The sequence below is a fragment of the Hypomesus nipponensis genome, chromosome 15, assembly GCF_054491055.1.
Source record: "Hypomesus nipponensis isolate SF chromosome 15, ASM5449105v1, whole genome shotgun sequence".
NCBI classification, from domain to species: Eukaryota; Metazoa; Chordata; class Actinopteri; order Osmeriformes; family Osmeridae; genus Hypomesus; species Hypomesus nipponensis.
In genome coordinates this window covers 14,720,054-14,734,650 of record NC_140375.1, presented here as the reverse complement: position 1 = coordinate 14,734,650, position 14,597 = coordinate 14,720,054, and the positions used below count along the sequence as shown (strand labels likewise).

At 50.0% G+C, this 14,597-nt stretch overlaps 1 protein-coding gene across 1 annotated transcript in view; it reads right to left on the bottom strand.

Annotated features, from left to right (window-relative positions):
- Positions 1-205: 205 nt before the first annotated feature.
- rtn4rl1b (reticulon 4 receptor-like 1b) overlaps positions 206-14,597 on the bottom strand; it is a 103,369-nt gene continuing 88,977 nt past the window's right edge. Inside the window, exons 2-3 of the mRNA XM_084674303.1 lie at positions 1,418-1,869; positions 206-1,216 (exon numbers count right to left, since the gene is read on the bottom strand). Coding sequence (XP_084530429.1) covers positions 206-1,216; positions 1,418-1,869 — 1,463 coding nt within the window. The remainder of the gene's footprint in view (positions 1,217-1,417; positions 1,870-14,597) is intronic.

The following is a 14,597-nucleotide window of genomic DNA, read 5'->3' as shown; positions in this document are numbered from 1 at the left end:
AGGTCCTTCCTCATCGGATGTCGGATGTTCGAACGTCTACTTCAGAGTCTAAACAGCTAAGCCCCTACACAATGTTTTACACACACAATCACACACACACACACACACACACATAAAGTACATACACACAGGCCTTGTGCAGGAGCGAGAGCGGGGTCGGAAGGACTGCGTCGTTGGTGAAGCCGTATCCTTGCCCCCCGCGGGGTCAGCGCAGAATGCAACCAATGCTAACAGGCACCAAGGCTCCCAGGATGGCGTACAGGTGCAGCAGGGGCGGGGCCAAGGCCCCCCCGTTGGTGGCTTGTTGAACCCCGCTGGGGGGGCCGACAGATGTCCGGGGGGGGCACTTGTGCTTCCGCCGCGTGACGGTGCCGTCTGCTGACGTGGGGTCGTATTTGCCCCCCCCCTCGGCGAAATCGGGGGAGGAGTACTCCTTATCCGCCATCTCCTTCAGGGTGTGCACCTCGTTCTGCCCCTTCCCTTTCCCGCCCCTCGCTCGCGGGCGCGTGCAGTTCCGAGCGCGGCCTCGCGTCTGGGGGGGCGCCGCCGCCCCGGCTTCCCCGCCCGCTCCCGCCGCCACGCCCCCATCCATGGACGGTGGCGGGCGGGGCAGAGGGGAGGGGGGAGAGGGGTAGAGCGGAGCCTCGTTGCGGTGGTGGGGGTGGTGGGGGTGCGTGTGCGGAGGCTGGACCGGCTGGGGCTCGTTCTTCAGGGACACCTTCTCCGTGTCCGCCCAGGTGCTGGTCTTGCTCTGGTGCAGAGACTTGGACCCGGAGCAGTTGGGGAAGTCTTCCTTGCCGAGGAGCTTGAGGTCCTTCCCCTCCAGGTCAGGTGGAGCCTGGCACCCCACCGAGGAGGTGGAGCCTCGGAAACGCTTGAGCCAGTCCCACAGCGACAGGGCCTTGCAGTCGCACTCCCAGGGGTTGTCGTTGAGCCTCAGGTACTCCAGGGCGGGCAGCAGGGCCAGGCACTCCCCAGACAGCTCCGTCAGCGAGTTGTTGAACAGGTAGAGGGTGGTGAGGCGCCGCAGGTCGTGGAAGGCCAGCCGGTCCACCCACTGCAGCTGGTTGTGGTGCAGCAGCAGGCGGTCCAGAGCGCCCAGGCCCCGGAAGGTGTTCTGCTGCAAGCTCCACAGCTTGTTCCCATGCAGGAACAGGTGACTGAGGTTTTGCAGGTCCATAAAGATGTCCTCATGAAGGAAGTCCAGATGGTTGTCCTGTGCAGACACACACAGCAGGGTGAAATCCTGAGGCCTAAACACATCCTCACAGGCAACATTAATAAATACACCCTTTTTGGAGCTCACCAAATCCCACAAAGTAATGTTATCTCTCGCTCCATATCCAATATAGACAAATCGAGCTACATTACTGTATTTCTCCCCTCCCCTTTCAGCAGTTTGCAGTGCTGTACGTACCTGCAGGTAGAGATACTGTAGGTTGCGCAGCCCCTGGAAGATGTTGCTGGGCAGCGCGCTGAGCCCACAGCGGTACAGGTGCAGCGCGTGGAGACGGCCCAGCCCGTGGAAGGTGTCAGCGGCCAGGGAGCGCAGGTGGCGATTGTCCCCCAGGTCCAGCTCCTCCAGCAGGGTGAAGCCCTGGAAGGTGGAGGGCTCGATGTAGGTGATGTTGTTGGAGTAGATCCAGAGGGTGACTGTGGTGGGGCTGAAGTGGCCTCGCAACAGACGGTGGATCTTGTTGTTCTGCAGGAAAATGCGCTCGCTGTTCGGGGGGATGCCTTCGGGGACGGACAGGAAGTTGTGTGCCTGGCAGGAAACGGTGGTGGGCGCGGTGTAGCAGATACAGTGATGTGGGCAGGACCAGGACAGCTCCAGACCACAGAGAACCAGCAGGAACTCCAGGCCGCAGGCTGCAGCGGGTGGTGAAACACACACACACACACATACACACACATACACACACACACAGGCGTGCAGGAGAAAAGAGAGGAAGGGAAATGAATTAGAGGAGGTACATTTGGACTATATATTTGATTTGAAAATGAAATTCCATCATAAGACTTTGATGTCCAATTCTGGACTTGAAAGAGATGAAGAATGGTTTGGGGAATATGTGTCTTGAGGAAGTGAAGAGAGAGATGAGCAGGGGAGAACTACTGTTCTAAGTGAAATCGTACAGATGAAAGAGTGTGATATGGATGGAAAAGAAGGGCCAAGAATGATGAGCGAGATGGGAGATACAGTATTGAGAGAGACAGGCCCTGAGTAAACAGAGTTAGGGAGAGCTACGACAGGGAGAAGGATGAGGTAGGTGGACCGCAGGGAGAATGTCAGATATATTTATATTAGAGGAGAAATCTCGGGCTCTGATAAATGACTCATGCCAGGTGACTTGTTGCTGGGCATAGATTTTCTGGCTGTTTGTGCCTTTGAAGAATTGGACTTTTACTGTGTCCCTCGGTACAAGTGTGGACATTGTATTACACTGTTGGCTCACTACCTACAAGCCTGAGTCCACCGGTATCTGAGTCAGTCTCGGTTTAAAGCTCTTCACTCAAGAGGCTGTTCGAGAGAGAAAACAACAACATGAGCCGCTCGCAGTGGCTACATCTTGTATCTCAGGAGATCAAACTGCAGCTGTGCAACAATAGGTGCCTTCTTCACAGCCACGCTCCTGTTTCAGTTTCCCAATTGCTGCCACCACACACACACACACACACACACATCCTCCCCGGGAAATTCCGTGTTGGGATATCGTTAATCTGTGTCAGTCAGCTTACTCCCCCTGTGATATGCTGGAGTTGTGATCAGTGCGTGTAAGAGTGCGTGTAAGAGTGTGTGTAAGCGTGTGTGTAAGCGCATGTGTGTGTGTAAGCGTGTGTGTGTTTGGGTGTAGGAGAACGCGACAGGCTGTGGAATGCTCACTTATGCTAAGCCTCTCTGAGACTCCGGGCACCCCCGCTGGTTTGTGACACCCTGCAGGCCCGCCGTGTGACGCGCGTCACCTCATCAATGAAGGCAGGACTCCAGGAATGACAATCCGACCTAACTCCCAGAGCATGTGCTCTTCCCAAGTTTGAAATTCAAGGCGTCGCGGCGGTGTGATTCACTCAGTCTATTCAGGCGCCCCTGTTGTCTTATAACTTGCCCCTATAATTCGGTTTCTCTCCTTTTCTTTTCTCACTCCGCCATGCGAGGGCAGATAATTAGTCACTGCCAGGAGACGGGAGCATTCATCTGCAATATTTCTCTCCCCAAACTATGGCTAAGCTGTGACATTCAGTGAATGTGTGACTCTGCTGACCTTTAGCGGTAATTCTGCCTGTGTCTTGTGACTGCAGTGCAGAAGCGAAGCAGAGCACAGCATGTGTCAGAAGAGCAGCTCCTGTAATCCTGTTTGTCAAGTCCCACCACTGGGTAAGTGCTCCTGCTCTCCCTCCAAGCCACCAGGCAAATGTTCCTGCCAAGTGATTCTATCTTTGTGGGGAAATAAAAGGCTCGGGGTCAAACAGACGTGTGTGCACAGTGACTGTCCAGTAGCACATAGTAGCTTCTGTTAAACAAGCGGAGCTGGTTCATGCAAGGGGACGCGAGACATGGCGCCTCATTAGCAGCGTGTCACTGGCAGCGCGTCATATCACGCAGTAGGGGCACACCTTAGCAGGGCGGGTATTTAATCAGGATATCGCTGCACTCTGCTCTGCTAGTGTGACACAGGGTGCTTCCTGTTTAATCTGCTGCTTCCGCCTCCCCTGCCTCCACCCTTGGTTCTGTGTTTCCTGTTGTGGGGGGAATGCGTCGCTGCTCTCTGCTCAGAGGTCCAGACGGTGTCTCCGTTGGGTGCGGCAGGGAGCCGATGCAAGCAGAACCATCATGCCAAATCAAATGGTACAATGATGTGTTGTACCGTGTGAATAAAAGTACATACTATACTGAGTCCTCCTGCCTGAACCATCTTTGTCTTCACCTGTTTGCTTTGAATCGCGGGTCAAAGGTTATCTTGTGTCCTTGAGCTGTGCGTCTGTGTGTGTTTACTGTATAGTGTGGTACATTGGTGAGCGGCAGGTACAGTAAAGCTATGGTTCCTGAGGGAATTCAGGACAGACTCTGCTACCAGAACAGAAAGCTGGCCCTCTCTGCCCCTCCCACTCTGTCATCAATGTCACCACTTATTTTATGGGTCACCTGTACAGGGACATACATCAGTCACTCACACCAAGCTAAAACGCTGGCTAAATATGGACCTGCTGCACACCCAAGGTTTAAAGAAGAAACCATGCCAAGTTGTGTGTTGAAAAATGACAGAACCAACCTTTTCCGATTTTTGGGTGGAAAATGTCCTCCTCATCACTTTGTGACGGCCCGAAGGAGGGGAACTATCCATGCAGATACCAGTCAATTCCTTTCACATTTTTTGCAACTCTACTTTCTCTCTCTCTCTCTCTCTCTCTCTCTCTCTCTCTCTCTCTCTCTCTCTCTCTCTTTGTCTCTCTTTGTCTCTCTCTCTCTCTCTCTCTCTCTAGCTGCACTCTCTATTTTCAGGGAGATATATTGAGCGTGGCATCTGCTCTGTGAGTAAATTGTAGGAAACTTGCTGGATTGCTCAGGGGGAATGAATGTCGGGTGGATATATCAAACAAATAGACTGGAGAAGACACAGTACATCGTCAATCTTCTCAAAGCAGAACATTTGCATTTACCACCAACCAGTACAGTAGGTATGAATAACATCTTGGTATTCAAGTCATTGACAACATGCCTATTTACCAATGAATATATCGACCTGACAATTCATTCATTATAATGTTTGTAGGTCCTGTAGCAGCACATATTTCCTGACACAAACAGCACAACTGTACAACACATTTTCTGGCTGCGGTGCATTTATCGTTACAGATATGATGCCTATGAATACAAATCATAGCACGGAAAGACTGCCGGTTGGAATAATCAAAGGCCTTAATGGAATTACTCCTTTTTGATTCGATTATCCATACTGCCTCCATTCACTTGTCAAGTCTCCCGTTACACTCGGCCTGTAATTATATTTTTTGGAGGCTTATAGCGCTGTCTCCATTAACACTTCACTTCATGCATGGCTATGATAGAATTAGGTATCAGATTCCCGACCGGATAAGGATCAGAGAGGGACGCGGAGGAGGGGCGAGTGATATAGGGGGTAGAAAAAGCAGCGTAGATCCTGACTAAGATTGCGAGACAATTCGAATCAGTAGCCCTGACGTTAATCAAGTTGGACACATCGAGATCCCCCGCGCCTCTCCCCACAATGTCAGGACACAGTAATTGATTCTTTACTCTGCTTAATCCGTTCCCCTTAAATGGCTGCCTCTGCCTTATCACAGGGCCTATTCTTTCTACAGAGAGAGCGTTGAGGGAAACAGATAGGACTGTGCGTCAGTAGTAGTAGCCGACTGCAGTCTCCTCTCTCCTCCCCTCCCCTGGCTCTGTTCTACCATGAGCCACGGAGCTGGTGAAGATACTGGAGGAACCGGGGATGGAGTGGCGACTTAACGGACGCTCGAACTGAGCATCCCTGTCTCCGGTGTGAGTGACAGGATAGGCCCCGCCCCCTCGGGCTACTTTCCGCTCCACGCGGGGCAGGCAGGGGTGTCTGTCCTGCAGCTGGCACGAGCCACACTGCCACGCCGGAGTCCTGGCTCTGCACACCTGCCACCTCGCTGATCTCATTGCCTCACCAGCCAACACGCGCTGTCTCTCACACCCTGTCAGCACACACGTGTACACGCACACACAAACACGTACACACACACATGAACATATATATGATAGCCCGCCAGGAAAGCTGTCTAGCAAAGGACGGGGCAAATGATGTTGATCGCAAAAGAGAAAAAAATATATCTGTTTGCAGAATTATGGAAAGGATGATTGATTTTTTTTGCAGGCTGCATTGTGGAAAAACAAGGGCTGTGAGAGATTGCTGTCAGCACAGGAAAATGCTGAAAATGAATATGTCATAACTGCATTGTTTGCTTACACAATGAGTCTTTCGGTCTAAATAGCATTATATAAATAGCCGTAGAAGAATCACAGCATGGATATGCCAATAGTACCTATCGGAATTTAGTAGAATAAAGGGTTCTGAAACAGATTATGTAGTTATCAACATGTGGAAATGTCTATTTCTGGTGCTGAGCTGTGCTGCAGCCTCCCCCTCTCCCAGCCCTTTGCAGCCTCTCCCTTGTCCCCAGCCTCCACTTCATCCCCAGCCTCTCTCCCGCAGTACCCCAGCCTTTCCTTTCCCCCCTCAGCATCCCCTGCCTCCCTTTCCTCCCCAGATACCTCCTTATCCCCTAGCCTCACTCCCTTTCCTCCCCCTGTTACCCAGACTCACCCTTGCTACCCCCTAGACTCCCCCCTCCTCCCATACCCTCCCCTTCTCCTCCCCTGACACCCCCACCTCTTCACTCTCTCAAGGTTCCCTCTCCTCCCCTGGACTCCCCCTCCTCCCCTTTCTCTCCCAGCCTCCCTGGCCAGGTCCCTGGTCTCCCTGCTGGCTTGTGACAGCTGCCGGTGATAGCTTGTTACGGGGAGAATGATTAAACAGCCTGGAATGGGGTCTAACGTTTGACCCCTCAACCTTTCACGGTCACCACTCCCTTTATCTCTCATAGCCACCGAAGGGGAAATGGATAAATATATGAATAAAATAAAATGGCTCAAGTCCCTAGACAGACAGTACAATGTGGCTGTGTAGAATATCAATGAAACATAGTTCAAACTAAATTTGCCCTCATGAATAACACATTTTTGCTAATGGGGGGAAAACGGTCTGTCTGTCTCTCTGTGTGAGCTTCCTTTCACTACAACACTGGACAAACTCAATTTCCTGTGTCTCTCTCAGGACCCTGATAAGCATCCTGGCATTGCTGTTTCGCTATTGGCTGCCCGCCTTTGCTCTCTAAACATGTTTAAGCACCTGCTCACACACGGCTTGCTTGAACACTGGTGATGAAGGGGCCGAACTATTGATTGAGCTTATTCTACGCAGGAACCCTGCAAAAGAAAAACTTCTGAGTCTAATTAGAACCCTGTGGAGTTCCAGGGTATTTTGCCCTGATATGACATTGTGTTGGTCAATGCGTCCAGTCAAAATGACAGTATATAACTTGCATAGACCTAGTTAAAACTATAATCATGACTGATTGCCCCTGTGTGAAAGTTGTTATGAGGTAAATCAGCTGACATATTTGTAAATTACAGGCTACAGCACAGCCGTGTTTGTATCCCTTTGTTACATCTCAATATTGCTGGAGGCCTTGAATATTACTGAAGAATGACTTGCCAGTTCCTTATCCATATTCCTTTGTCGCGTGCGTGACACTCTTTAATTCACGTTGTGGCTGGTACCCTGTACTTATTAGGTCTTGAGTAGTCATGCTCTGTGATTTATTGACCTGACTCATTCAACGGCCCCTCGTTTTTTTGTATTTTAAATGGCCAATTTGAAGATGGATAATGATGACCCTTCTAGAGATCGGCACTTGCTTGGCATCGGTGCTTGTTGTCGGTAGAGAGGAAATGGGAGCCTACGGTGTTTCTGAAGGCACCCAGAGATCATGTCAAACCCCTCTGGAAGACCGTCCAGCATCATGGCTCTGGTTCTCTCAGTAGAGGAGGCCTCAGAGGAGGTTTGAAGGAACTCTCTCAGGTGTGATATGACCACAATTGGTGGTCTCATCTTGAGCCAGCCTGCTGTGAAGTCACTCTCTTGGCACACTCCTACACACACACACACACACACACTCATACATGCAAAGACACACAAATACTCACAACCTCACACACCCCACAGGATACCAGAATAATATGTCCAGAGGTTCTCAATGACTGTCTCCTCTGGCGCTAGAACAGAGGGACTGGTCCTGGGCCTGCCCTCACCAGGCCTCCCTTACCCTCCCCGGAGAGCCATGTGGAGCCATACAACAGGGCCCGGCCCAGCCCAGGCCCTGAGGATAACCATGTGATCTGCCAAACACAACCACTGCTCTCGAGCTTTGTGGACAAGCATCTGTGGCTGGGGATTCAAAACATTTATGGTTTGGCCTGTTAAGTGCTTTTTATTTTACAACGGTTTGATATCGGAATATGTTGGCAGAACAATAATGCTGTCTTGCCAAGAAATCCCATTAGATTCATAATTCTGGCCCAGGAGAGAGAGAAGGGGGAGAGAGAGAGAGAAAAGAAAGAGAGAGAGAGAGAGAATGAGAAAGAGCGAGGGAGAGAGAAGAGACAATGGTATAAAAGGAGTTAGGAGGGAGGGATGAAAGAGTGTTGCAGACAGTCAGCTAGACAGACAGCTAGACACAGCTAGACACAGCTAGACAGACAGCTAGACAGTCAGCTAGACAGACAGCTAGACAGACAGCTACACAGACAGCTAGACAGACAGCTAGACAGTCAGCTAGACAGACAGCTAGACAGTCAGCTAGACAGACAGCTAGACAGACAGCTACACAGACAGCTAGACAGACAGCTAGACAGTCAGCTAGACAGACAGCTAGTCAGACAGCTAGACAGACAGCTACACAGTCAACTAGACAGACAGCTAGACAGACAGCTAGACAGACAGCTAGAGAGTCAGCTAGACAGACAGCTACACAGACAGCAGGGACTGAGGCCTCAGCTGAACAGTACACACCTGCAACAGAGGGCTGATGGAATGTACAATGAGAGTGAGACATCTCAGTACACAAACACACATACACGCACACAAACTAACACACACAAACTAACACACACGCACACAAACACACACAGTACAATAGAGCGAGAGGGAGGAGAAAAACGTAAAAGATATAGACAGCATGAGTGACGGCCACATTTTTTTTCACAGAAAGAAACCAGCACGGCTAAAAATATCTAGTCTAAACAAGAGCCGCCATACGGAGCGCGTCCAGAGTAAAACAGACGTGATTTGTGGCGAGCGAGGAGACGACGCAAGGCTGCCGCTCATTAAGGCGGAGAGTCGAGGCGGTCGGAAGAGTCGACCACAGCTGTTTAATACCTGCATCTTAATTAACAGCTGCTCTAATGGTTTTCTTGCAGAAGATTATTCTATTTGTACACATTCACAGTCTATCTTCCATGTTAAGCTTCACATCTCCCCCCACTCCCCCTTCCTGAGCACTGTGATGGAGCGCATGCTTGCCAATGCCCTGCAGACACAAGCAGACACCAACCATGTTCATTTATCATGACAGCGTAAAGTTCAATTGAAATATATAACGTTCCCGATGGCGAAGCAGAACCCCATCGGCCAATAATGACCAGCGATATAAATCCTCTGTTATGAAGACACATGTAGTTTATGCACTCTATGTTAAAGTGATACAGGGCAGGTATAATGGATATGATGGGCCCCGTTCCATTCAGTGGTGTGCTGGCTCATCATCGTCCGTGTTGGCATGTGTCCTGTAGGGAGGAATGATTCTACAGGCTGGAGGCATGGCACGGGTGTGATGACGGAACAGTGGAACATTCAGAGACATCATCTCAGGACTGGTCGCATCAGGTCAGACCCACCTCCCAACCGCGGGCACCAGTGTCAGACGGGGTTGTGAGGCTTGGAGGTCATGCTGCAGGAAGAGTCAGCAATCATCTCAAGCTGTGTGGAGGCCTTGCTGTTAACCACGTTAAATAATCCTTCCTATTCCTGCCCTTAGCTTGAATACATAATGTGACTGGCCTGTGAGTAGCTTACTTTATGAATAAACAATGCCACAATGGCCCTGCTACCATCATGAATCATTTCCCCCGGCCAATGCCACTCAGTGTTACGTACCACGTGCATTAACGGCCAATCCTCAACCTGGGTTGGTGACTCGCTGGTACGAAGCGTGACCTGTGTACCCTTGGGCTCAATGGACTGCAACTCAACCACTGTCCTATCTACTGTGATGCTCCGACTTCTGAGTGTGCAATGTTCCGACCCCTCTCCGTGATCTCTGTGCCGCTACCTCTAATCATTAGTTCCTATTAGCACGCTGTCATCTTGGAGGTAAGATAAAAGTGCTTGTCCAACCCCTGGGCACAGTGCAGTCCCTGGCAGCGGTCAGGGAAAAGCTGCTTTTTTTGATGAATGATTTAGATATTGCGTCCATCTCCTCACCATCAGGTTGGTGGAGCCAGGCTGAATGTTGACATTTTCGAGCTCGCCTTTCATGCACCCCCCCAACCCTAACCCTCCCCCCCACCAACACACACACGCGTATTCACGTGATTCCCCTCAAAGAATCCTTGAGGAACCAGGCTGCTTCTTAAACAGATGCACGCTTACAGAAGCTGCTGCCGTGCATACAAACCATTCATGCGCCCCAGATTCTACAAATCCATTATTCAGTGCAGGTGAGTTCAGTGCTCCATGCCTGAGATGTACTTAAAGAGACACTCACCCTCTTTCTGCGTTGCCCAAACTTCCCTCCCTTCCCTGTCTCTGTCTCTCTCTCTGTCTCTCTCTCTCTCTGTCTCTCTCTTTCTCTCTCTCTCTCTCTCTCTCTCTCTCTCTCTCTCTGTCTCTCTATTCCTCACATGCACAGCACCATGTCAACAGAAGATTGTACAAACAGCTCCAGATAACTGGGCGAAATTCTAAAATCAAGCTGCAAAGCATATTTGTGTGTGTGTTGGGGGGGGGGGGTGGGTGGCAGTGATCCATTGTTGCTCATTAGGAGGAGAAGGAGAGTGAGAACGGGCTGACGGCTGAGTACGAGAGGAATGGAGGGGAGAGGAGAGGAGGCTGGCAGAACTGTTGGAGGAGTGATTATAACTGACACAGAGCCGAGAGGGAGTATGTCCTCCAGCTCCGCTAACACCAACTCTGTCCAGTCCTCACAACAGCAGAGAACAGACACCCACAAGCACACTCTCCTACACACAAACCCAAATGAGCAAATACTCAAAACGTACTGTACACAGCTCCTCTGGGCAACATTCTGCAAGCCCACTGCAAGAGTAGGCCGCAAAATCTATTGACCAAGTCTGCATAAATATAAACACACGCTTGTTTACGTACAGGATACTGATGCAATTTCTGCGAAACGGGCTATTGGTAGGGTCATTCCAAATACTATTTATCGTCCTGTATATACTGTTGTTCGTATGTGATCTATGAGTGTAAAATACCATGCTGTGAACGTACATATTAGAGAGGAGGGGAGTGGAAGGAGAGCTCGGTTTGGAGGGGGTTTAGAGGCCTTGATCTTAAGAGAGTAATCCCTTTTCATTAACTGCACTTTTTCCCCCCGACTCCAAGGGCCTCGGCATTGATCCTGGTGTAATGTCAATTCATTAGCAGTCCAGGCCCTCAGCAGGGTGTCAGGAGGGCTTCTCATCACCAAGACAGCCAAACTCTCAGCTTTCCAGCACTGACGAAAGCGAGGAAAAGAACACAGGCCACTTCTTCATGCTGTTCCTACAGTACCTTTCAAGCCCCAGAAACAAATCTCCCCATTTCTCACGCGCCCTGCCTTTTTTCTTCGTTTTCACTGGATCTCCAATGCCTCTATTTCGCTTATGATGACTTATTATTGTCTCGTTTTCCCAGAACATGAAAGCTGTCCTTGAGCGTGTCCCTCGACCACCCCCCTCTCTTCCTCTCTGGCTAGTTAGACAGCACCAACACTCCCTCACTCCGGAGAAGCTCTTTGCTCTCCCATTCCAGTCCTCCCAGAGCAGTCTCAGGGGAAGCCTCCTTAGGCTGCACACCTTATTATGGGAGAATATTTTTTCCCATCAACATGTACACAACATGTTTATCGCCATCCCTCTTCTCTGTCTGTATTTCTCTCTTGCTCTCTGTCTCTGTCTCTATCCCCTCGTGTCACGCCCCCTCCCTGTTTTCTACGCTCTGTTATTGTTTTGCAAAGCCGCGATGCGGGGAGGCTCCGCTGGATGGAACACAGCCACTGCCTAGTAGTGATTAAAGAGAAACCAGGCTGGCCGTTTGAGATAGGACAGCAGCTTACGCAAGTCACTCAGTCACTGGGAAGCACTGCATCACGTCCCAGACCCTCTTCAAAGTGTTCCATTAACAAGCCTACAGATGCCTTATCCAATAATGCATTTCCTGTTCTTCTTACTTGGCTCGGACAGACTGTTTTGTTTTCATCCAAATTGAGATCTGAGGATCGTGACAAATCACTTGACAATCTTTTCCTTATATGATGCTCCTGTGTTTTCCTCTGCGTCGGCATTGTAAAGAGGGTTGGCGTGCCTCGCCGCCTCCGCCTCGCCGCCTCCGCCCCGCCGCCTCGGCCTCGCCGTTTCCATTTGGCTTCTCTTTTCTCTTTTCTGAACTTTCTCAAGGTGAACCCTTCGAGCCGCTCGTCTTTGAGAGAGAGCCATCCTCTTAGCTGCTTGTTTGCATGCGACACTCCCAATCTTCCCCTCTCCTCATGAAGCACAACATCTCGGCCAGGCATTCTGTGGATAAGTGGTTTAGTTTTTCTTAGCAAGTGATGGCGAGGGACTCATGTGAATGCATGTATCAACTTGATCCCTTGAACTCTTTGACACCAGGGCATGAGAGACTTTGACAAAGAGCTCCGTTGTGTGTCCAACAAAAAACTCTAAGCAGACAAGCGGGGCTCAGAAGAGAGATGGGTGTGGAGCACTCGTGTGCATGTGACGAGAGGATGAAACAAGATTCCCCAATGTCACTCTCTCTCTCTCTCTCTCCCTCTCTCTCTCTCTCTCTCTCTCTCTCTCTCTGTTTCCTCTCTGCTTATTAGGCTCACATGGACAGACAGTCGAGGACGGAGAGATGGAGAGACTGGGAGCAGAATATGTTTACACCGGCATAGTCAGTGGTGAGTGGACAGAAAGAGAGAATGAGAACGATTGAGAGTGAGTAAAAGACGCAGAGATGGGCATAGAAAGAGAAAATGAAATAGACAAAGATAAATCAAATGTAAAGGCACCAAAAAGCTAAAGCGAACTGAAGATAATGCAGAAGTATTTTCATGTGCCTTACAGGACTCCTTCACACAACATTGACCTAAGCCATATTTCCTTCGCAAGTGCCTAGAGCTTGTCCTTCCCAGAATTATTTTCCAAGGAACTAGAATCTTCCGTTGGCCCACTGTTAGCCATAATAATTTCTGGATATCATTGGTTGAAAGTAATCAACAAAGGAACAACCAAAAATATTTATATCGTGAATGAAAGCAGGAGGTAGAAATGTTCAGCTCGCTTAAGAAAACTTTGTTGTTGCGAGGGAAACCGATTCCAACTGCTGCTGGATTTTGTTCTCAGCATAAATGCTTAATAAGGCCTGAACTTCATCTATTGGATGGTCTTCTCTTCTCCATGTTAATTTATGTTTGCAGCTGCAGAATGTTTTGTTAGACTCTCGTCTCTCAAAGCGCCTGAGTTTAGCATATGTTCAGACCGGCGCCATTCCTCTACCATCCTCTCCCTTCCCCTTGTTACATTTACAGATTTACCACATTTAGCCCATTTAGCTCTTATCCGGAGCGACTTACAGTAAATACAGGGACATTTCCCCAGAGGCAAGTAGGGTGAAGTGCCTTGCCCCAGGATCCCAAGGCACCGTCATTTTGCACGGCCAGGGATCGAACCGGCAACCTTCTGATTACCAGTCCGATTCCCCAACCGCTCAGCCATCTGACTTGTCACTCGTCCTCGCTCGCTAAAGCAGGGCTTTTTGGAGGTTACCCTTAGCCCCCATCCACCTTGAGAACAGAGATGGCAAACATGGTGGGTTTGCCAAAGGGATTGTTCATGATGAGGTCTCAGGCTCTTGGCTTAGTGTTGGAGGTGAACCAGACCCCTCACAGGAGCATCTGCGCTCTGTGGTAGGAGGAAGAGGGAGAGGTAGATAGAAAAAAGGAGGCAGGGAGAGGTAGAGAGGTGGGGGGGGGGGGGGGGTGCACTGGAGCAGGGAGAAGCAATTTCGCATCTGGAGGGAGAGGAACAGAAAGAGAGAGCGAGCGAGAAAGCTGATGGATCTGTAATAAGAGATAGGAGAACGTTCACTCATTAAAACCTGAGTGTGTCACAAGCTGTTGTGTTTTGCCGTTATGTAACGCGTCTAGTCGACTCATTCCTCATTTGCAGTTTCATCACTCTAATAGAGCTGAGACAATAGAGTTCCTAGAGACGGCTCGCCTGCCATGGAGGAGTCGGTCTCTGCCCCCCTCCCTCTCTGGAGAGCCACACCTCTGATACATTACCATACAATAGGACTGTGTGTGGGGGGGGGGGGGTGGGGTTAGGGGGTTTGTCTGCAGCACTGAGAGAGGAAGGTGAATACATGTATGAGATTGTCTTAAGCCTGTGGAGAAAGAGAGAGAGAGAGGACTGTACATATATTAGAGCTAATGAATGGAAGAACTATGTAAACATTTCAGGGTATGATAATCAAACCGAATTAGCACTAAATTCTCAACACAAACATGCTGGGTGGTTCCCTGCTTTCAAGAGAGAGAGAACGTTCCGGCGTGCTCGTCGAAGGCCAGTCGTTCCTGTCTGTGTTATTTATTACTGCTGTAGCTGTGTGCTAGTTCTGTTTGTTACTTAACTGCCTCCAGTACTTAGCATACACCTACGCTGCTGCACACAACGCCAACATTACAAA